The 23,450-nt window shown below is 45.9% G+C and overlaps 1 protein-coding gene across 2 annotated transcripts in view; it reads left to right on the top strand.

Annotated features, from left to right (window-relative positions):
- PRKCH (protein kinase C eta) overlaps positions 1-23,450 on the top strand; it is a 129,928-nt gene that overhangs the window by 50,072 nt on the left and 56,406 nt on the right. For both annotated transcript variants that reach the window (XM_064422949.1, XM_064422948.1), the window contains exons 3-9: positions 12,910-13,060; positions 13,863-13,897; positions 14,843-14,931; positions 16,534-16,663; positions 17,534-17,661; positions 19,756-19,899; positions 20,651-20,824. In XM_064422949.1, the coding sequence (XP_064279019.1) occupies positions 12,910-13,060; positions 13,863-13,897; positions 14,843-14,931; positions 16,534-16,663; positions 17,534-17,661; positions 19,756-19,899; positions 20,651-20,824 (851 nt within the window). The remainder of the gene's footprint in view (positions 1-12,909; positions 13,061-13,862; positions 13,898-14,842; positions 14,932-16,533; positions 16,664-17,533; positions 17,662-19,755; positions 19,900-20,650; positions 20,825-23,450) is intronic.

The following is a 23,450-nucleotide window of genomic DNA, read 5'->3' as shown; positions in this document are numbered from 1 at the left end:
CACCAACTGTCAAATTAGGCTGTATCCAATTTAATATCTGAGCCTCTCAACTCTGGCTGCTGGAGGAGACTCCTGATTTAGGTGGTACCACCCCAGTCAAGGGTTTTCCTTGTGTCTGGGTGCCTGGCAGCCCAGCCTGTCCAGTGTCCAGAAGTCCTTGTCCCCTGAAGGTAACAGATGCTGTTGTGCTGCGGTGTTTCATTACCTCAGTTTACCTGGGAGGTGATTATTATTATAACAATTCAGGCATTGTTAGTGCTCGTGGGGAGACCCCAGGGTCCCTCTGGCTCCACAGACATCAGGAGGATCAGCAGCATCAGTCTGCTGCTTGGTGAGGGTGTTGTACAGTTCAGTCCTGCACCTCACTGCAGGGGGACAACATGCCCCAAATAAACAAGGGCAGAACTGGGTCTTCAGCATTAGGTGAGCTGGAATGGAGGAGCAGAGCTCATCTTCTAGTGGTGCTTTAGGAGGTGAATACTCACCCTTGCAATTTATACACCTCTGTTTTAGGTTGTTCCAGACCATGCCCGGCAGAAAATAATGAGTTTCCTGCTCTCCAGTGCCAGCTGTTTTTGTTTCCTGGAGTGCTTCAGCGGCAATGATTCTGTTTGTTTTCCAGAATGAAATGCTGAATCAAAACAGAGCTTTGAGCAAAGAGATCCTGACGTTGTTTGGCCAGGGTGACCTCAAGCTTGGCAGAGGCAAGAGAGGGAGGGATGAAAGCTTCTGCTGTCCCTGTCTGCTGTCTTTGGTGAAAATTTACTCATTTGTGATGTAGAATAAACTGCATGCCATCAGCATGGCTCGGGGTGCTGTGGACACCACCTGCACTGAGCCACCCCAGTGGCTGCTTCTCCTGGCACTGCCAGCACTGCTGGTGGTTGCAGATGAGGGAGTGAGACAGTTTCATAATTGAGGGTAAATCTGTCTGTCTGAAAAGGATGCTCTTGGGTTTCCCTGGGGCTGCTTTGAGTGAGGCCAGTTCTTCACTAGCTGTCTGGACTGGGAAATTGGAGCAGGGCTGTGGGTGGTTTTTTGGGCCGGAATTCTCCCTGACTGAGCTCAGCCCTGCCCTGGGTGCTGCAGTGAGGCAGGAGGGGGAGCCCCAGCAGTGGTGCAGAGGAGGGAGGAAGGCAGGAGGTCTGGCTGTGCAGGTGTCCTGCTCTCCTTGTCCCATCTGCTGAGACACGGGACAAGGGCAGTGAATGGTGGAAACAATGGGAAAAGTTGCTTGGAGAAGAATTAGAGCCATAAGGGTCTGGAAGAAGGACAGAGATAAGGAATATAAGGAGAAGATAGAAGGAAACAGGAGACTGATGTGGGGAGTGGTGATGGATGGGTATGGGCAGGAGTAGTCAGAAAGAAGCAGCTTAAAAGAAGCCCAAAAGGTTAAAGGAGGTGGGAGGAGGAGAATATGGACGGAGGAATTGTAGAGGAGCTGCAGGGTGCAGGAAAGGCTGCAGCAGCAGCATAACTCTGACCACCAAACCCAGTTTCTTGCTAGAGCCTGGAACTGTTTCTAATCCCAGAATCTCAGCTCTTTTCTGCCGTCTAGCTGCCAGACTTGTTGAGCATGTGTGCCTGTCACTAGCCCTGATCCACACAGTAAAGCAGACTCCTTTCCTGGGAAGTGTGTTCCCCTGTTAGTGCTCTCCTCTCTCCCTGGAGCTGTGCTCAAAACCACAGCCGTGCTGCTGAGCCAGGACCAAGGAGACTGCTGCAGAGGAACTTGCTTCCAATAATAACTTTCTTTGTTTATAAAATATAGGAAATTGCTTTAAAGCCAGAAACCTTTTCATTTGAAGGATATCACCAGAGAATAAAACTCGAAAGTCAGGCAATGCTGAATTTTTATGTCTATAACATGTCCTCCCTGTATGTTCACAGTACAGACTTGCAGATCTCACTTGCAAGTCAGCAAGGATAAAGGCAGAAAAATGTTTTTTGTCCAGCTTGCCCAAGTCAGAGTTCTTGGGTGAGGAATCCTTGCTGAGTGACAGCCTCATTCTAGTCCTACACCTGTTTTTACTTACATTGACTCTGGTTCTGTATTTCACTCATGAATGGGAGGCAAAGTGGGGAAAAAAAGCCCTTCAAGGGAAGTGTCCAATTGCATCCAAAAGGGCTGATGACAACTTGCACGTGAAGGCCATGACAGAGAAATCCCTGTGTCCCATGACCTGGCTGGAAAATGGCTGTGTGGGAAGGAAGGCAGGGTGCTGTGTGGGGGGAGATCTGCTTAAACCTGTGTGAGGGCTGTTGTGACCTTCAAACCACGGGCTGGCTTTCATCTCCTGTCACTTGAGCCTAAACAAATTCCCTCCTGAAGTGTCCCTTCCCCGCTGAAGGACTGGGAAAAAAGATGAAGCGAGGTACAGGTTTCAGGTGTCTCTCACAAGCTGTTGGGGAAAGTGACTTTCTTCCTGCTCACACACCTCTGCTTGTTTGGTAATTGAGAGGAGTGACATGGGAGAGCCCGTGGGGAGGCAGGATATGTATTTACTGCTGCTCTTACAGCTGCTGGAAAGGGGCACCTGTTAGGGAGAATGAAATTGATGGTGTCACATTATGGAACTGCTGACACCAGACTGCCCAAGCAGTCTCATGGTGAGTCACCATCCCTGGCAGTGTTCAAGAAACAGCTGGACATGGCACTCAGTGCTGTGGTTTTGTTGACAATCTGATTTTTGGTCAAAGGTTGGACTCAATGATCTTGGAGGTCTTTTCCAACCTTTATGGTTCTATGAGCCTGAGCTGAGGCAAGCAGCACCCTCTCCATGTGGCAGCCAGCATTTTAAAAGCTGTATTTGTTTGAGTTTGGGACATGTGCTTTTGAAATCTCAGAGACATATTTCAGAAGTGGAGAAATATGTATTGCAGGGTGAAAACCATGTTTGGGAGGAGATGGGGAAGGGGAGAGAATCAGGTCTGGCTGTGTTGGCTGCTGGGAAGCTGTTGGAACCAGCTGCATTTCCTGAAAGCCTTGGGAAATCCCTCTGGGAAATCCCAATAATCCCCTGGCACTGGGAGGGGCAGAGCACTCACGGTCCCTGCCATCTGCAGAAGTTTCAGGATGGATTGTGTGATCCCCTGCCTGAGCACTGAGTATTTCCTTGCTGCACTGCCAAGGAAATTGGGAATGTGTTGATGGGAAGAGGTGCTGCTTCTTGGCAGAGCTCTTCCCAATAAGCTGGGAATACAAGAGGCTGAATTTACTTTTCTTGACAGATGCTTTGCTGTGGCAGTGTCTCACTCAGCCCATGGTGTGTGGGAACCTGCGTGGGAGAGCGACATGGTAAACAACCTGCTTTTTAAGGCTGTTGAAATTAGAGGACTCATTGGCAAGCTGCCACATGGAAATCTCAAAGGTTCCTGGGTCAGCTGAGGGATTAGAGCTGAGTTTGTTGCTGGGCCACTTTGGCTCCTCAGCTGTGGAGTGACCAGTCCACCAGGAGAATCCAGGTGTAGCAGGGTGGTGATTCAGGTGTTGATCATCCTGCCCAGCGAGCCCAAGGCCAGTGCACCTCCAGGGGAAAAGCTGAGGCCTCTCATGGCAGCAGTCGGAGGCCCCAGTGGCAGAAAAAGGGGAATGTTTAACTTGTCCTGCTGAATTAGCTTTCCCAGGTACTCTGCCCCTGACTAGATTCCATTTGTGCTTTGGGATACAGTTTGCTTTCTCGTGGAGAAAAGTGCAGTGCCCTTGGTGAGGAAGGCTCAAGATTTCATCCTAGGGATGGCTGCTGTGTTGAGTAATGGTTACTTATTTATGGAGATGCTGCAAAACTTTGGGACCCTCTGGACACAAGATGCTTGATATTCCCATCTCAACTCTCTTTTTGTTCATCCTGGTTGCTTTGTGTGTTTTGTCTTTGTATTCCATCAAGAGTGTTCTCCTGCTCCTCCTTCTTTCGAGGTTGATGTTAAACCTGTGTCTAGCAAATTGCACTACCTGGACATAAAAGTGTAAATTTTCAGCAGATTTAGTTGATTGTCAGACATTGTGTGGACACCCTTGTTTCCATACCAAAGCAGCCAACTTCTGAAGCTGCCCCCATGCCCAAAAAGGGGGATGTCCCCAGAACATCCACTTCAAAAATACCTTTAAGCTGCACTTGGTTAAAAATAGGTTTGCCTTGGATCTCGTGCTTCCCTGTGTGGGCAGGGCCTCCCAGGAGCAAGTTGTGATCCCTGCTGTGGAAGCACCCACAGCAGTGGGCTGCTGGTGGCTGTGACACGCAGGAGCCCGCAGGAGCAGGGGGGGTTCAGGATCTCCCTGCCACCAATTCTGCTTTTCTGGAGGATTTTGCACAAGTGATGGGAGCTTTGACTTCTAAATGCTGTCTCTCTGTTGCTGCTGCTTCTGCTCTGCAGCTGGTTTGAGATCTTCTAAATCAGAGGGGTTCTGGCACATGAATTAATCATGGCAAAGATCAAAGTTGCCTTGTTAGTTTTATTTTCCTAGTTTTAATGAATAATGTATTAAAATGGTTTCCTTGCCTAGTAAATCACATCTCAACATTTTTCTCTTGAGTTTAGTAAGTGGGAAGGACCAACAGGAGGTTTTGCAATGGAAATTTGCTTGCATAAGCCCAGGGAAATAGTAATGATTGTAATTGTGAGGGGAGGAGGGAGAGGAATCAGTTTGTTAAGGCTCTAATGAGCCATGCAGTGAGAAGTGTTTTGGGTTTTGTTGGGGTTTTTTTGCCTGTTCTTATGAGTTATGGAGCAGTTGAATGCTGGTATGTCAGAGATGGCAGGGAGAGGACTCCACTGTGAGAAGGGGACAGTGGGTCTGGGGTGACTTTTAGATTCTGCTTCTGCTGGAAGACCATGTTCAGCTACAGCCAGAGGGACAACCTGTCTGGGATACGACCAGACTGATTTATTTTGTTTTTGAAACTGTGTCTTGCTGGGTAAGGGACAGATAGGAGGTGGCATTCCGGTCACAGTGCCAGCCTGGGGCTCTGACAGCCTCTGTTCAGTGCTCAGGTTTCTCTTGTCTCCCTCAAATCCCTCTTCTGATTTTTAAATAAAATCCTTTTCTCCTGGAGTCTCCTCTCTGTGCAAGCTGAGACGGTTCTTTGCCATTGTTGCCCAAGCCTGGTTTCTCTGGCAAACAAATATATCCTGAGGTTTTGCAAATGAATGCAAAAGCTTGCAGAGATGGAATTGTAAGGTTACTCACTGTAGAAATGAGTGGAAAGGCTTTTCTATTGACATTTTTCAGCCTTGTGCAACATACTGTTGTGCCTTGCTTCAGAACTGTCAACATCTGCACACAAATGTCTAAAACCAACTTTTCTTAGGGGAAAAAAAAACTTTTCCAAGAAAAATCGTGTAATAGCACATGTGGAAAAGCTGCTCTGTGCACATCTGAAAACCTGTGTGGCAGTTGGGATTAAAACTCTATGCAAAGTTAACTGTATGGTGTTCATAACTGGTTGGGAGACTTGAAGAGGCAGAAAAATACTTGTTTTAGAGGTTCTCAAGCTGCCTTCTTCCTGCTCTCTCATGTTCTCACAGAGGTTATGCAAAAAAAACCCAAAAAAGGCAGCTATTTCTCCCTCAGTCCCAGCACTGGGCTGTACCCTTGGCTTTGCAGCCATCTCCCCTCTTGAAGATGAGGATGCTCCCAGCAGCCACACACTGTTCACTCCAGCTCTGCAGAGCTGTCCTGCTCTCCCTGGTGCTGCTACAGCCAAATCCAAGAGGCTGAAGAAAGCTGAGCCCCCCAAAAGTTGCCCTTCTGTCTTAGCTACTGGTACCACCAGAGCTTTGGCATCATTGTGTAATTATTCTAGAAATAAGCCTGTGGTGGGCTTTTTCTCATGCTCACCAATATTGTTGTGTGAACCTCGCTGAGCCTGTTCTCACTGCTGCCACACTGAAACTTCATCCTTCAGTCCTCAAATGCTGTTAATCACTGAGAGCTGAGATGAGTTTATGTCCTAGGTCTGGCGAGAAAACAAGGAAGATGGATCTGCCCTACTTCAGCACTTGGACAAGAAACCGAGGTCTTGCCTCCAGTGCACAGTTCTGTGTGATTTGATGCAGGGATGATTACATGTTTGCTTTTCCAAGACTGCTGATAGTGCTGTTTCACATTCCTGAGTGGGGAAAACTTTTCTTGGATTCAGAGCATCATTGTTCCTTCTTACTCTTTCAGACAATATTGACAGGTTGGCATCTTAAAAGATGAGCTGCCCTTAACATGGCTTTTCCGTGAAGCCCTGGAAGACAGCACAGTGCTGCCAGCCCTAGCTGCCTCTTTCTCTGATCTTCACACAAAACTTCATCCAGTTTCAGAGGGCAAAACAGCAGCTGGATCAAACTTAGGTCCCAGCCTGTGTTTGATGTGCCACATGTTTGCTTTGCAAGGAGCCTCTCCTGGGGCTGGAACCAGAGTGCAGGGACCGGATCGTGCACAGATTGGCAAAAGCTGCAGGAGGATCAACTTCTGCTGTAGAGAAACCCCATGTGGTCAGCATGGTCTTTGTGGAGGTGGCTGTTTTTCACCTGCTTGATTTATGCATCCACCTTAACTTTTGAAGGGAACTGAAGAAAAGCTTTGTAATTAAAAAAAAAAAAGGCTTTCACTCTGCAGTAGTAATGTTAGAGAAACAGAATAGGATGTTTAAATCCTTTTCTCTTTTCAGGGTCAGGCTGTCAGCTTCTTCAATGGTGTGTTTGTGTTTATAGCATTTTAATTAGCAAAGCTTCTCGTGGTTTTGACCATCCACAGGATTATGGTGATAAAACTCCTGCTTAAAAGATGCAAAACCTTAGTAAGGGATTTTTGTCATAACTTACATGTTTTCCAGCCAGAGAAATAAACAGATTGGTTTAGCCTCAGTTTATATTCAGTAGATGTGAGGAAGCCCACTGTTAGGTAAATATTGAAAGAACACCTAACACCTACATACTGATGGCTGGAGGGTGTAAGGGGGGTGAATTAATTTACTTGATCTGATTTATGTATTCTTTTCCTAAAACACCCACTACTACTCACTGTTAGGGCATGAGCTAGATGAGCATTTAGCATGATCTGAGATTGTTGTTCAGTGCTGTGGTGCTTGCAAGAGATGAGGGGTCCCTTAATCTTATATCTTGATTTTTATACTCCAGTAAAATCAGTTGTTAGTCTTTGCTCCATGCTTGTGTGTCACTCAGTCCAAGGGGAGGATAATGTGTATACTGCTCCTGGTACTGATAAAAAAGGCTTAATTAAATTTTTACTTATTAACATTATTGATTTAAGGCTTTTATATTGCTTTTTAAAATATCTTCTTTCAAATTAAAATGCCATGGTGCATATGGGAGGGTAACACTAGGTAACTTACTTCCAGCAGATGAGACCTGACTTGAGCCAAACAGTCCCAAACACACCACTTCACCCTGCAGCTCTTCCTCTTGTTTTCCTGCTGTAGTTATACCACCACTGGAAGGATTTGCCTGCCGTAACCCCCTGGAATACAGACTGGAGCAGGGGGGAAAGGAGGGGTCTCTGCCAGGGCAGGTGGGGTGGTGATAGGGGCTGTGAGTGGGTGAGGAGGTGCTGGTGCTTGCACGTGTCCTCAGATGACTTGGTGGGTTATTTATTCTCCTCTCCCGCTGCATGTATAATTTCCACTGCCATAAACACATGTTCAGTGTGAGTGCAGAGGAGGAAAGGGGAAGAGGCTTTTTAGTGCTGAACTTTGTAGTTAAGTTTTGCACATAGGCAGGCACAGTGGATACCCCGTAGTTACAGATGGCCCAGTTGAACCACGGATGTGGAAACTGAGCAATTACTTGTCTGCTTTTATAGCAGTATTTGGACAGTTGAACCGTTCATGGTGGTTGTTGCTTTACCAGAGGTTAGAGGCTTTCAAAAGTCTGGGTTTCTGTAATGGTCTAGAATGGCTTTGTTTTGTAAAACACTCTCTGTGTCCAGAAGGAAAATATTTATCCTATAGGAAACGGGCCAGAATGCAAAACATAAGCTGGGAAAACATCTCTGATGGCTTTATATCCTCTGACAGCAAGGATGGGAGGCATGAGGGGCTGCTGCATTGGCCACCCTCTCACTGAATCACAGACTGGTTTGAGTTGGAAGAGACCACCTCATTAAAGATCACCTCATTCCCACCCTCTTCTATGGGCAGGGACACCTTCCACTATCCCAGGCTGCTGCAAGCCCCATCCAGCCTGGCCTGGAACACTGCCAGGGATGGAGCAGCCACAACTTCTCTGGGCAACCTGTGCCAGGGCCTCACCACACTCCCAGGCAAGAATTTCTTTCTAATAACTCGTCTAAATCTACTCTCTTTCAGTTTGGATCTGTTCCCCCCTGTCTAGCACTACATACCCTTGCAAACAGTTTCTCTTCAGATTCCTGGTAGGCTCCCTTCAGGTACTGAGAGGCTGCATTAAAGTCACCCCAGAGCTGCCTCTTCTCCAGGCTGAGCAGTCTCAATTCTCTCAGCCCTTCCATTAGCAGGCTTCAGTGCTGTGTTGGTGGATGATTTCTGCCCACAGCCTCTCACCCAGTGGCACTGGGACCTGCTGAACAGATGTGCTGGGTGTGAGCTGAGGAACTGCCATCCTGCTGGTGGGAGGAAGGGGGTTTTGGTAGCCATGTGTTTCACCATTTCAAAATCACTCGCAGCTTGTTGGAGGGGTGAACTGGCCAGCTCCATGGTGTGGTGTGTGGGATGCATGAGCACCCAAGCCTTGAGACAGAGGGATTTATTCTGTGGGATGTTGTTACATATGTAGATCCAGTGAATCATGTGGTGGATGGTCTCCTGCAGCTATACCTGGGCTCAAGGTATGGCTGAGGTTGTGCTGGGCTCTCCCTCTCCTTTTCACTTGAGCCAGCACCAGGAAATGGGAATAAGAGTGCCAAAAAGAGTTGATGGCATGTGGAAAGTAATCCATGCCTTCCTGAAGCCTGCTTAGTAACACTCAGATGTTATATTGTAAATTGAGATGAACATAAGCATGGGTGAGGATTACCAGAAAGATGTGCAGTATCAGCAGAACATTAGCTGGGTCTGACAGCCAAGTAGTGGGAGAAAGTGTGAAATTTGAAGAGTGTTTTAAATATGAGTTAGCTTTTAGCAAAGAAAATACCCCAACTTGTGGCATGGGCATTAATGACAAGCAGGTCTGCAAGGTGGAACTGTTGTGCTGTGGGATTTTGGTGTCTGGAGAGTGGGGCATGGAAGCTTCAGGCTGACCCTGGATGTGATCCACCAGTGCAGGCAGCATGGAGACTCCTCTGTAGCCCAGGAAAAAGCAAGTGCCTGTAATTTTTTGGGCTTTGTGAACTGTTTCAGAATTGCAGTCTGTCTGAAGCTGGGCAAACCACAGGGATGCACAGCAGTGTCCCATGGGTGGCTTTGCAGGCTGTCATTGACTGTCCCCTATTCCTGGTGCCAAGGATTGGTTCCCTCTTGCCATGTGTGGTCTGCACTGCCTGGGAGAGCACCAGGGAGGTGATTACTCCACGCTGGTTCTTGATGGGAACCATAAAAAAAGCCAGAAGCTGTATGAGCTAAATTTGGAACATACTCTTTTAAACCCTGCTAAATGAGGGCTTAAAGGGCATCAGCTGTTGGGCTTCTAATGGAGCAGCTGGCATGGAGCAGGCTGGTAACTGGATTGCTTCTTTAGGTGGTTTACTTAGGTGCTCACCACCCACTCACACCCTGTGCTTCCCTTTCCATGGCTCAGAAGTTCTCCTCTCCATGCTGAACACCAATACAGGACACTTTGCCAGTTGAGGTTTTTGGCCCTGACCCAGGAAAAATACATGTTTGCCTAAACCTAGATCAGAGTGATGAATTTTAAGTTAGGCACATTCTGTAATACTATAAGGATGTTTCTTTTTTTAATTCTCACATGAAGTTGCAGGAGGCTCAGGCTCAGCAGAACAACTGTCTCTTCACCTTCTTTTTAAAGGACCCTTTGGTTGACCTCTTGAGGTTCTTCTTGGGCTTGTTTCCTATGGTAGATAACAAGGCAGTTGAACTTGTACAATGGTGGTTGAACGTTTGGAAGGAATATTAAACCTCCACAAATCAGATCTCATTTCTGGAGATCAAAATGACATCTTGTGCGTGGGGAAAAAGGCAAATTATCTCCCAGCTGCAGAGTTCCTCCATCTTGCTGTCGTGCTTCTGGTTGCTCACTGACAAAGGATGCTGAACTAGATGGACCAATGTTCTGATTCAGTCTGGTAATTCCTGTGGTCCCCTGAATCCTGTTGACCTCAGTGGGAATTAAACACATGTTTAAGCACCTCCCTACAAAGGCAGGCTCTTCTGTGCCAGTCTCTGCCCAGGTGCTTGGAGCTCTGAACTGAAGAAAGCAGGTTTCTGTTAAATGCTTGGATCAGCCTTACCACATCCTTTTTCTTGGTACGTTGAAATGGGAAAATCCTAATTTACAGCATGTGTTTCCATGTAAAAATAAAGGCAAGCTGTCCTAAAGTCAAACCATGCTCTGTGTCACAGTGATGCCATTGGGTAGGAGGTTTCCATCAGTGCCTGTGGCAGGGACATGTGCACAAATGGCTGGGAGAGCTCAGCAGAAAGCCCTTGGGCTTTATGGCTGGCTTTGCTTCTAAACGTGTAGCATGAGCACCAAGAGGAATACATCCTGTGGCTCACAGCCCCTTGAAGTGGCTGGGCTCAGTACTGACAGCATGGTTTCCCTTATCTCAACTCCTACAAAGAGGACCAGGAAATATGCCTGTGATGTGGGATTCCTGCATTTCAAGCCTTGATCAGGTTGACAGCTTTTCCTCTATTTCCACCACCCCCTTCTCCCTGGTGGTTAAGCAGCAAAGCCAGTTGAAAGCAGGGAATTGCTCTGCCCCCTTTTTTGTGGCAAGATAAGTGGGAGGGTGTGGGAGTGTGGCAGCAGGACCCAGCTGTGTTTGGGTCCTGCTGCCAATCCAGTGCTCTGGGAGCTCACAGACCTGTCCCTTCCTGTGGAATTATATCCATGCAGAGGGTTTGGCAGGAGCTGGCTTTGCTCTTGCATCCAGTCCATGCTCAAAACAAGAGTCCTGAATACAGAACACCGTGGCACAGTCACCTCTGGCACATTCTGTGTTGTCCCCCCTGCCAAAAATGCCCTTGTTTTCAGAGCCTTTACTTTGCAAATTAAATAGCTTGAAAACTGCAAATTTCATTTCTTTCTTCTGAGGCAAGTGTGCCCCAGATGAGGCTTTGATCTGGGAAGCTCAGCTGAGTCTGACCAGGTCTGTGTGAGGATCCCAGAGACCAGCTGGCTGGGATATGCAGTTTGGACAGCTGCTGCCTAAATGGGAATGGCTCTCTTGATCTAGAGCTCAGTTCATGCCCTTTGAGAGACACTTGTTTTGTGTAAATTGAGCTTTGCTAGGAAATTGTTATGTGGCTGAACTAAACTCAGTAAAAAGATTAGATTATATTGATAGATAATTGAATTGTGATATTTAGTTGGGCCAGAGGAGTTTGGACTGGGCATGAGGAAGCATTTTTTTAATGAGAGGTGATTCAGACATGGAAAAAGGCTTCATAGACAGGTGGTGAGTGCCCACAGCCTGTCATATTTAAGAAATGTTTGAGCAATGCTCTTAAAGTACATAAACTTTTGGTCTATTCTGACGTGGTCAGACAGTTGGACTGGATGATTATTGTAAGTCCCTTTTAACTGAAATAGTCTACTCTGTTCTAAAATTAAATTTTATTTTGAGACAATTCAGATTTGAATGCCGGCAGTTCCTAGATCCTTGCTTTCTAGAACTATCAAATATTGCCTAACCTTTGGAAAATGAACCCTTTAAAGGAAGCTGAGTGTGGCACATATCAAACAACTATCCATCATTGAGAAAGTAGCCTATGTTTTTTTGGGTTTTTTTAACCAACCCAGGAGGTATTGGAAGTATGTAAAAATGCTGCAAATAGTGATAAAGAAGTGTAGCATGAGAATACCAAAGGTGGATGAACACGGTTCTCAAAGAAAGGCACTGCTTTCAGTCAGCAAGTGTGGTGGTGGTCAGTTGGTTATGTGCAGTTGTGTTTTCAGGAGTTACTGCCCAAAAAGCTGTGTATTGTTATTATTATACAACTCATTAGCCTTGAGCTTTTGGTCTATTTACAGTTTTTGAATTAATAGCTTACTGGCATGTCTCAATATAGGAGAGGAGTGAGGGGAAGATAGGAAAAGGCAGATATTTCTAGATAAAAACTACAATTTTGAGCTAAAAGGGACATGGCAATTAAGTTCTGTACCTGCTCCAGATGCCATCCTTGTTCTAGACCACAGTCCCCTGACTTCTAAATCAGGGATGTAACCGTGGCTTTTGAAAGCATTTTGTCATAGAATCATAGAATGGTTTGTGTTGGAAGGGACCTTAAATATCATCTAATCCCAGGCCCCTGCCATGGGCAGGGACACCTTCCACTAGGCCATGTTTGTCCAAGCCCCATCCATCCTGGCCTGGAACATTCCCAGGGATGGGGCAGCCACAGCTCCTGTGGGCAGCCTCTGCCAGGGCCTCACCTCCCTCACAGTCATTAATTTCTTCAAAACATCCAATCTAAACCCACTGTCTTTAAGTGTGAAGCCATACCCCTTGTCCTGTCACTTCATGGCCTGGGCAAAAGTCCCTGTCCAGCTCTCTTGTAGCCCACTTCAGGCACTGGAAGGAGCTCTAAGGTCTCTCCAGAGCCGCCTCTTCTCCAGCTGAGCAGTCCCAGCTCTTCCAGCCCGTTTTCACAGCAGAGGGGCTGCTGCCCTGACATCGTCTCCACGGCCACCTCCTTAGGTTGAGGGCCCAAACTGAATGCTGTAGCAAAACCAGAAGCAAGAACTGCGTGTGATGACCTTAATGTTTTGCTGTCCTTTTTTTCTCCTTCTCCCCCTGCACAGGGACTCTGCAGAGGGACCGGATCTTTAAGAACCTCACTCGCAAGCGGCAGCGGGCGATGCGGAGGCGGGTGCACCAGGTGAACGGGCACAAGTTCATGGCCACCTACCTGCGACAGCCCACCTACTGCTCTCACTGCAGGGAGTTCATCTGGTAAGAGCAGCCCAAACGCCCAGGGCTCCCCAGTCCTTTGTGTTCTGGGGACAAGGCACCCCCAGTCCTGAATGTCACTTAGGACTTTGCCCGATGTGATGCCCTTCGGCCATCGGGTTTGGCAGGGTACATTTGTGCTCCATACTGGAGTCTGCTGCAGAGAGGCCAGAGGTGATGTATATCTTGGATGCTGGAAGCAAACTGGCTTGGTGTGGGGATGTGGCAGTGTTCCTCCCTTGTAACCACAGATGTTGTTTCAAGGGAAAAAAAAGTAATGAAGCAACCTGAAGAAAGACCCCACTCACTGGAGTGGAGCTTTGAGATTACACTGGAGAAAAAAAAAACAGTTGCTTGAAAGTTTAGAGAAAATTCCTGAGAACAGGAAAGCCATTAGAGAGGTGTGAAGTAATGCACGTGGAGGAGTAGGCAGAGCAAGGAGAAAAAACATAGATATTCCTCAAAAGAAGATGGAGTGGGAGAAATAATAACAGGGTGTGGGCTGCTGGGATCAGTGTAATATGTGTGGTGTGTGTTGTAATGAAGTGAGATATCTGAGAAATGAGAGTGAGGAGGAATATGGGGAATACAGGCACGTTGACAGCCTGCCCTGTAAGCCATGCCTGTGCAGTGCTTTCCTGTGCTCTCACACCCCTGTGCTGGATTGCACCACTACTGCTGGGCAGCTCTGCTATGGGATCTGATAATTTGGGATCCTCCTGCATTTTGGCTCTGCCCTCTGAAACAATCTGCAAGACAACCATCCTTCTGCCATTGAATTGTGTCCCTGTTTTCTCTTGGCCAGGGGCGTGTTTGGGAAGCAGGGATACCAGTGCCAAGGTAAGGTGCCCTGCTCCTGCATGGTGTGTGTGTGGGATGTGCTGCTTTGGGAGTACTTTCCCATGCTGCTGGGACATCCTGCAGCTATCAGCTGCTCTGGAATCACCACTCCTCTTCCTCCCCAGGCAGCCAGACCTGTGCTTTTAAGCCCCTGTCAGGTTTGCCACTGACATTCCTGCAAACACCTGCATGTCCAGTTGCTGTTCCATCCTGTGCAGGTCCACTCAGTTGGTACATGCAACACCCAGCTGGGCTTGAGGCACCCAGGGTCCCTTCAGGACAGTGCTCAGCTGGTATTGGGACACAAAGTACCCTGCTGGAATGGCCACCCTCTTTTCTCTCCCTTGAACAAAGTAAAATCTGGGAGTTTGTGACTTTGTGGGTTGGCACAGCACTTCTGCCTGAATGCATGGTTTGGTTGACTGGGTGTGGAGATGTATGTGGTGCTTGTTTGCATTCAGTTATTGTTCTGCCTTTCCCTTTATTTTGCCTTTCCCTTTTTCTCAGAATTGCCTGCTTCATGGTCGTTCAGTATAGCCTAACACAGCCTGTTCCTGTGCAGTATAATAGGGCACTGGTGTCCTGTGAAAGGAATCTGCATGTAAAGAAAATGGATATTGCTGTGTGAAACACTCTTTACTGGATAATTATTTCAACAGCATTTTTTGAGTATTTTAGAAGCTGTGCTGTTGTTTCTGTGTCCATCGCCTGTATTTGATATAGGCAGCTTTTTTCTAGGCTGTGTGAATAATCCAGTGCAGAATTTTTGTTGCAGTTGGTTAAAGATACATCTCCAGATCTGTTTTAAATTCCAAGCCACCAATTATTTTTCACATCTGTATTGTGTGCCGATGATGCAGCTGAGCCTTAAGGAGCCCAGCTGGTGGATTGATGTGTTCTGAGTCTTGCAAGGGCTCTTTTCAGTGTGCCTCTTTTATTTCCTAGTGTGCACCTGTGTTGTACACAAGCGCTGCCATCACCTCATTGTCACAGCTTGCACGTGCCAAAACAATACTAGCAAGAACGATCTCAAGGTAAAGTCGTGTTGGTTATTTTGGGTCTTCTTACTTTATCTGGGTTGCTGGGGTTGTCCTATAAGAGAATTTACTTTATGTTATTTTTATTTGTGGGTTTAAAAGTGGAAAAGAGTGATGGGGACCTGTTTAGAAGCCATGCAATGTCATCCAGTTGTTCTGTTGATGCCATTAACTGTTTGGACTAGCACATGGTTTAAGAAGTCAGCATATCTTCACTGGAAGGCATCACTGGAAGGATTTAAGTAGCAAATCCTGTGGTTTCCTTGGCAATTTTCTTGCATGATTAGCTGTGGTGCAATCAAAATCTGGTGTCTTGTTCTTAATGTGGATTTCTCTGGCCAATCACTGGTCTTTGTTTTTTCCTCTGTTTTCTTTTCTGATTGCTCATTTAGTTGTTGCTCCACACCTTTGCTCTGTGAAATACGTTGCAATAAAGAACCCTTGCATAACTTGTGTTTCTGAAGGTTTTCCTTCTTGCTGATTTTGGCTGTGTTAGATGGGAGTAACATCCCCACCTAACGCTGCCCTGTGCATCGCGTGTCTCATTTCTGGAACTGGAAATGGTTCAATAACTGTTTGAGGAAAAATCAAATCAAATCTGTTTATTCACAAAGCAGCTCTGTGTTTTGTGGCATGCAATTGCCTTTGTTATTTCTTGCCTCCAAACTGCTGAGCTGAACTCCCTAAAATGACCCCTTGACAGGCCAGATGAAAACGAGTTAAGAAGCCTAAGGGTAGAGTGCAAGTTAAATAGTCAATGTCCTCACCCCTCTCTTGGGATTATGAAGGTTTTATGACACATTTAAACTACTTTAAAAGAAGCCAGAAGTGAGGAGGCACCACTCACCTTGAACTTCTTGTTCCAGTCACACCCCTGACTTTTCTTTAATACAGTTGTGGGTTCCGCCTCAGCTTTCCAGGATCTGCATGTTGAGAAACAAAGTCAAAAATGATGAATATGCTAAATGGGGACTGCTTTCTTCAGCCATTGAAACATTTTTTAAAGGTGCCCTTGAGATGTGAATGGTTTGCAGTTGGAAAAGAACGGGGTTAAAAAGGGGTTGAGTGCAAGTGATAAAGTGAAATGTGTGCCTGAAAGGCTCTTAATTACAAGGAGGGCAAAAAGAGGAATGAGAATTTTAGGAGGAGCTGTGAAAGCAGTTCTGTATTAAAATTAATAAAATCAACAGTTTGACCTAAAGTTACATATTTTTGCACATAGTATTGAAGTCAATAATTTTGAAACTGTGTGATTAAAAAATGCTGTAATTCACACTGCAGTGGGATTGGTTTGTTTTGAGGTATTGTTATTCTAACTTGTGTTTAAAAATTTAAAATAAGCTAGGCAACCCTTATTTAAAATCTGCTTTGCTAGGTAGTCTGGCCTGGCCAGCAGGGAAAGCAGGGCTGGCTCACAGCAGGTGAGGCTGTTAATTCAGTATTCACTTGCTGTAAACCTCAGTGAGATGATGGACTGGGACATTTTCTGACTTGAAATTGTTTTCTTAGATTTGCACTTAAATGCCTGTATGCAAATGAACACCAGCTTATAAATATGTGTTTGAATTTTAAACCTGTTCTTTCCTTTTGGTGCTGCAGGTGACTGAACAGAGGTTTGGGATCAACATTCCTCATAAATTTGGCATCCACAACTACAAAGTCCCGACGTTCTGTGACCACTGCGGCTCCTTGCTCTGGGGGATCATGAGACAGGGACTACAGTGTAAAAGTGAGCAGCTTCTCACTGTTGCCTCTTCACAAAATACATTTCTTTTTAGATTTTCGATGCAATGTGTGGGCTTGATTTGTGCAACCTTCAGGAGAAAGCTGAGCAATGAATATTTATCTTTGTAAGAGTTTAAAAAAAGGCTGATCTCCTTTTTAATCTCTGGCTGCCAGAAGGGCTCTCCTTTGCACTTTGTTTAACTTGCATTATTAAAAGTATTCTGCTTCCTGCATTCGTATTTTCCCTTTACCTGAAGATTTTTCCTCAGCTAATGAAATAAGGCAGGGAAAAGGCATCTGAGGGGAAAAAAAGGTCATTGCTTTAGGCTGACTACCCTGCTATTAATTGATGACTAAGCATGTTCTGGTGTTAAGTTTTTGTTTCAGTGATCCAGACTGTAAAATCCTTGCTGTCATCTCCCACAAGAGGGTGTGTGTGTGCTCATGAGCTGGAGCAAGAATGATTTTTATTTCCCACTGAATGCTGTCTTTAAAATTAGATACAGGAAAATGCAGGGGACGTTTGTTGCAAATTCTGTGGCATTATAAATATTAATTGTACTTACAGACATAGCTGCAATGGTAGTTATGTACCTCAAAAATATGTACTTATGAAAAGCTTTAGGCAATAATGGCATCCTGCTTGGAGAGTTTGGGATCTGTTTCTGGTTTTCAGGAGTTTATTCTCTTACAAGAGTCCTAATTTTGCTTCTACTTAGATCAGTGGCAAAAAAACCCTCTAGTTTAAAGATGCAGGGTAGGCTTAGATGGGTGTTTTTTCCTGAAGCAGAATTAGTAAATTGTTTCTCAGCAGTAAACCCCTCCAAGTTATTTTAATTGTTCCTTTGCTTTAACTTTCCATTTCCCCTGTCAGTGTGTAAAATGAACGTCCACATCCGATGCCAAGCAAACGTTGCTCCAAACTGTGGGGTGAACTCAGCAGAGCTTGCCAAAACCTTGGCCTGCATGGGTCTGCAGCCAGGAAGCATTTCCCCAAATTCGGTGAGTATTTCTTTTTTTCCTTCTCTATTTAGAGCATTTACATCTGAGTCTCTCTATGGGTGCAGAGGCTTCCCCTAGGACAGGTGATGCTGGGTGATGCACTGCAGGAGTAGGTCTGTGGCAAAGGCATCACCTGGAAAATGGATGTTTGACATCCAGGTTTTAATCTGTAGGTGTTGCTTTGCAATGTGCTGATGTTTCACAGTGCTGTGACTTTTCAACACTCTTTGATCTGCTTATCACAAATGAGAGCACAGTAAGACCCCCTGACTAATTAGTGATCAATATGTTTATGCCATGCTTTTTTTTTTTTACTGCAAGTGCAAATGCTATCTGCATGCATGGCTTGTGATAGAGCAAAAGAGCTCAAGAAGAAGCCTAGTTCTCTTCCCAGCTTTGTTACTTTTTCTGTGTGATTTTGGGGAAACCGTTTCACTCTTCACTACATCCCTGGTCAAAAATCTGTGGTCCCTGTCAACACTACAAAAAGAAAATATAAAAACCCAAACCATAATTTCCAGATGTGGTAAATCTTCTGATATAATTGGCCAGCCACATTGATCAACCATCATGCTGTATCAGTCTAGCAGCCTCATTAGGCTGTGCTGCCCCTTTTGATTTCAGTTGGTTTGTATCAAACTCTTATCCTTGCCCTTCCCCCTGTAGCAGTTTGGGAGACAGTTATCCTGGGAATTACAGGGAAATCCCATACTGTCTTCTCCTTCTGCAAAAATCAGCACTTGTTAACACTTGTTGTTTGCATCATCTGCACATCAAAAGGAGATTAAAATAGAAAAAAAAAAATCTGTGCTTGGTGTTTAATGATCTCTTCTTGTTATTCATGACATAAAGGATCTAGGAATGTGCTCAGACTGTGCTGTAAGGACAACCCTGAATGGCTTTAAGCTGAATGAGCGTGGGTTTAGATTATATATTAGGAAGAAATTCTGTACTGTGAGCCTGGTCAGGCCCTGCCACAGGTTGCCCAGAGAAGCTGTGGGTGCCCAATCCCTGGATGTGTTCAAGATCAGTTGGATGGGGTTTTGAGCAACCTGGTCTGGTGGAAGGTGTCCCTGCCCATGGCAGGGATTTGGAACTAAGTGATCTTGAAGGTCCCTTCCAACACAAACCTCTCTGTTTCTGTGACTCTCTTGGTTCTTTGCCCATGGTGCTGAGTCTCCCGTGTAGAGGAAACTTTGCTGTACACCAAGATAGTCACAAGATGGAGCTCACGAAGTCCCTGTGACTTTGTCAGACCAATAAACTGAATAGAAGGGCTCGTTTGTATGCACATGCATACCTGGAGAGCTGTGAGCAGAGGGCATTGGAGGTTGGCTTGATCTTTCTGTACTTCAAAATTACAAGCTCTAGAAATGTGAGCTTATACTGTTACAACTCCTGAATATGCAACACCTCACTGCTGGCATGGGAATGAACTGCTTTCCATCGAATTTGGAGTGGTGGAGCAAGCCAGCAGCCCAAATGTGGAAAACAGACATGTTTTGAAGTTGGAGTCCCACTGAGCTAGGCTTTGAGTAAGTCTTAAAATCAAGTAGAAACATAAGAAATTCAGATGAGATCTGCTAGGGTTCTAAATCTCCCCAGCATTTCTCTTGTTGCAGAAATTATGCAGTCCTCCTTACTTTGTTGGTAGATAGAAGACTTGGATTTCCCCAATCATTCTCTTTATTTTTTTGTGGAGAGTGAGGATGGAGAGAGTCAACCTTGCCTCTTGACTCTTGGGGATGGTCCTGTGCAGGGCCTGGAGTTGGGCTTTGTGATCCTTGTGAGTCCCTTCCAACCTCAGCATATTCTGGGATTGTCTGGGATGTGCTGGGCAGTGGGTTTACACCCTGAAATGCCATGTCAGGAGCTGGTGTTGAGATGTCAGCACAGCCCTGAGCAGTGCTGGGTTTGGCTGGTCACATGTGGCAGCTGTGTGATTCTACCAACACAACTTTCTGTCTCTGCAGCCATAAAGTACCCCTGGAAAGTCCCCAAATGCCCTGGTTGGTGGATTGACTACCTGTGAGCACCTCTGAAGCAGAAGTACAATTCCTCTGCAGGCTGACACTTCTTTGCTTTCTTCCACAGAAACTGGTTTCCAGATCTACATTGAAACATCAGGGAAAAGGCAGCCTGAAGGATAGCAACACCATCACTGAAAGTTCAGCAAGCAAAGTCGGGATCAAAGACTTAACCTTCCTTCGTGTATTGGGAAAGGGGAGCTTTGGAAAGGTGAGAGTTATTCCTGGCTATTTTGTGAGAAACCACATTCCTTTTTTAAGAAGCCCCAAGGTAGCTGAAGTGATTTCATAACATGGTACACAGGCTGTCCAGTGGTACTCCAGAGCAAGTACTAAGTGGTGCTTGCTTTGTGCAACAAAGTTGGTTACAGAGAGCAGGGAGAAAAGGGAAGACAAAGAAAGCTGACAGCATAGTGAAGAACTGGAAATCACAAAAGAGAAGTTAGCACCTGAAGGAGCAGCTGCATGCCAGGGCCCATACCAGGAGCTGCAAGTATGTGTATTAACATGCATTTGGGCAGCATTTCTTGGAGCATGTAAAGACTTTGCCTTTAAAGGCAACAAGGCTGTGGTTTTCAAACATGGTGAGATAGTGGTTTTGTTTCTCTGCTTTGCCAGGAAGCTGATGTGAAAGAGTGTGTTTGAGTTTTATAACTGAGGAGGGAGGTGGAATGAAAACTGCTCAGGCAGTTTGTGCTGGCACAGTGGGTGACCTTCGACCAGCCAGCCCTGTGCCAGACAGGAGCAGCATGTGGGCATTTGTGTCCAGAGCAGCCTGCTGCAGGCAGTGGTGTGTGTCATTGATTGTACACTGATGCCCATGCTAACAGCCTGACTCACTTTGGTCCACAAGCCTGGTCATGAGATGGGTGACATTTCCAGCCGGGGAAGGTGCGAGAGGCTCTGTGCTGCTTAGACACAGAGGGCTCAGCCCTTGCCACTCACCCTTGCTTTTGGTTTAGGTGATGCTTGCCAAGATGAAGGAGAGTGGGCAGCTGTATGCAGTGAAGGTGCTGAAGAAGGATGTCATTCTCCAGGATGATGATGTCGAATGCACCATGACTGAGAAACGCATCCTCTCCTTATCCAGGAACCACCCCTTCCTCACCAAGCTCTACTGCTGCTTCCAGACTCCTGTAAGTGTAGCCCAGGCAGTGGCCAGCCTTCCTCCTGACACTGGCTGCCATGAGGAACCTAATGTGTATTTGGCCCCTGGCCTGTTATCAATGTCCACCCCAGACCCAGGAGGAGCCTCTCCGCTCGAGGATGAACAGAGCACTGTGCTGTATTGCACCTCTAACATCTGCTGGGCATTTGGCAAACAAAATCCTGCCCTTTTCTCAGCTCCCTAAAAAACTGGTAAGGCACAAAACCTTTCTTTGTGTCTTCCCTGGAAACATCTCCGTGCCATTGAACATTTCCAAGTGCAAATGTCTACACACCTGCAGTGTCCTCTGGTTGCTCTGGGATCTCAGGCTCTGCTCTGTTGCTGCCTGAATTTTTAACAAGGTTGTATTTGCATTGAGTTTTCTGCAAACTTTAAGATTTGCACTTGGAACTGAATGCAGCCTCCAGTATCTGCCAGCCTTTGTAGACTGCTCAGAACTGAACAAAAGATCCTTTTGGGGTTACTGGAAGGGTCTGCCTGACAGGGGTGGACACTGAGTCAGATCCGTGTATGGTTGGTATTTCTTTTTGTGTGGGGCAGACAGATGGCAGCATTGCTGTCCCTTGTGCCCTGTGTACCTAAGTGGAGGACAGAGCATGGGCTGAGTGCCTGGCTGGGAGCCTCATCTGGTGTGTGCTGGTGCTGGGAGCCTCTTGCTGGTGTGGGTGGTGGAGGGAGGAGTGACTGAGATGGAGGCAGTGGCCACAGCCATGTATGGCAAGGTGAATTTGGGAATCCCTCAGCTAAGCTGTTATTAGGACCATAGCACTTTGTGCAGTGTAGCTCTTCAGAACTGCCTGGGCTCCTTTCCAGTTGCATTTTGTTCTTTGCTAAAGGGCAGTAGAGCTTGTTTTCCTCTTCCAAGAGGTAGGAGAAACTTGCCCTTTTAATTGCAGCTTTGCTCCTCCTACATAAACCCAAAATACCTTAAAAAAACCAAAAAAAGAGCAGACAAATGTATTCAGCCACCCACCCATTTCTCTTTTCACTGGGATGATGCAACAGCCAGCTATGGAGGTGAAGAGCTGTGCTCATTTAGGGTGGAGCCTTTGGGTAGACTCATCTAATAGAAATGGGTGGTTTGTGCTGGTTTTTATTTAATGCACAGCTCACATGGTTCACAGAGCAGCTGTGCTGTATAGCAGAAATGAAACTTAAAGCTCACTGTTGTCACTAGTAACCAAAGAAACTTCTATTTCGTGATATGTCAACTTGTAATGGCTTTCCTGAAATATCAGGAATGTCCAGTATTGATGTGTTCTGTTTGAGGTCAAATGAGGACTTCTCCACTCATTGCTATGGCCTTTGCTATGGCTTTGCTTACTAAATTTGCAGTGTGGATGTGAGAACAGCAAGTGTGCTCCTGGGCTGTGCAGAGTGCCTCCTGTGAATTCAGGGAGGATTCAAGGTCACTGTGAGAGCAACTGTTTGTCATGTTCAGAAAAACTGAACACAGTCTGCTGTGGGTGCAGGCAAGGCCTTCTGGGCTGGTGAAGTGATTGCAGAGTCTTTTGCAAAGAGGAAGAAAAGGGGAGAACTCAGCCTGTTTAGACTAGCAAATTGAAAGCAAAAAGAGGATCTGATTGATGTCTGCAGATGTCAAGCGCTGAGGAGGGGAACAAAGCTGTCAAGATGCTGGTTAAGATTAAATGAGTCTAGACTGGCCATAGTACAGTTAGACTGGAAATTAAAAGGAGGTTGCTAAACAGTAGAGCAGCCTGGAACTGGAGTTTCTGGACCAGCTTGTCATCAGAGGAGCAGAGGGAAGAACTCCTCAGCCCTTGGTGCCCTGAACACAGAGCTGGTCAGTCCTTGAAATGGTGCTAAGGGAGTGGTGCTTGTATAGCAGCACCCTGCTATTTCCAATCTTTCCTGGGTTCCTCTTTCACTTGAATCCCACTTCCCCGCTGAATAACACAAAAAAGGGAAACATTTTTTACAAAAACAATGCAGATTTCAAATTAAGGTGGTTCATGACGTCTTTTGCCCAAGGTCTGCACTCAGTGACACCAACTTCCAGAATAACCAGGTTTAAATTGCTTATAAAAGCACAATTAAACCCCTTTGCTGTAGCAGAGAAATTATTGCAACAGCAGGGTATTCACTGGTCACAGTCCTTCCAGGAAGGCTTAACCATGCTGATACAAACTTGGGGTTTCTGTTTATTGTTTGTATGGCATAAGGATATCCCCTCCATTAACAAGACCTTGGCAGAAAAAGATATCTATATATATAAACCATTATAGATATAAAAAAGAGTAACCACTTATTCAAAATGTCATCCTGCAGCCATATTAAAAATTTTATGGATTTGGGAGCATGGCAGCACAAATACCCAGTTTGCAGTTACATGGAAACCACATCACATATATCACATTTACAGCCCAGACTCTTAAAATGTGGTATTATTGGTTCATGTTATAAAAAACAAAACACAGCTCCAGTCTGCCATGGAGATCCTGGATACATAATGACCTTCAGGGCCTGCCTTTGGGAATTTTTCAAGAACTAGCCATTTTGAGGCCTCTTACCATTTGTCAAGGCCAAGTCAAAGCCTGATCCCATAAGATCAGGAGAAGCTGGGACCGAGTGGC

This window comes from Passer domesticus, chromosome 6 (genome assembly GCF_036417665.1).
Source record: "Passer domesticus isolate bPasDom1 chromosome 6, bPasDom1.hap1, whole genome shotgun sequence".
Taxonomy (NCBI): Eukaryota; Metazoa; Chordata; class Aves; order Passeriformes; family Passeridae; genus Passer; species Passer domesticus.
Note: the sequence above shows the minus strand (reverse complement) of the source record. Positions and strands in the feature narration are given on the sequence as shown.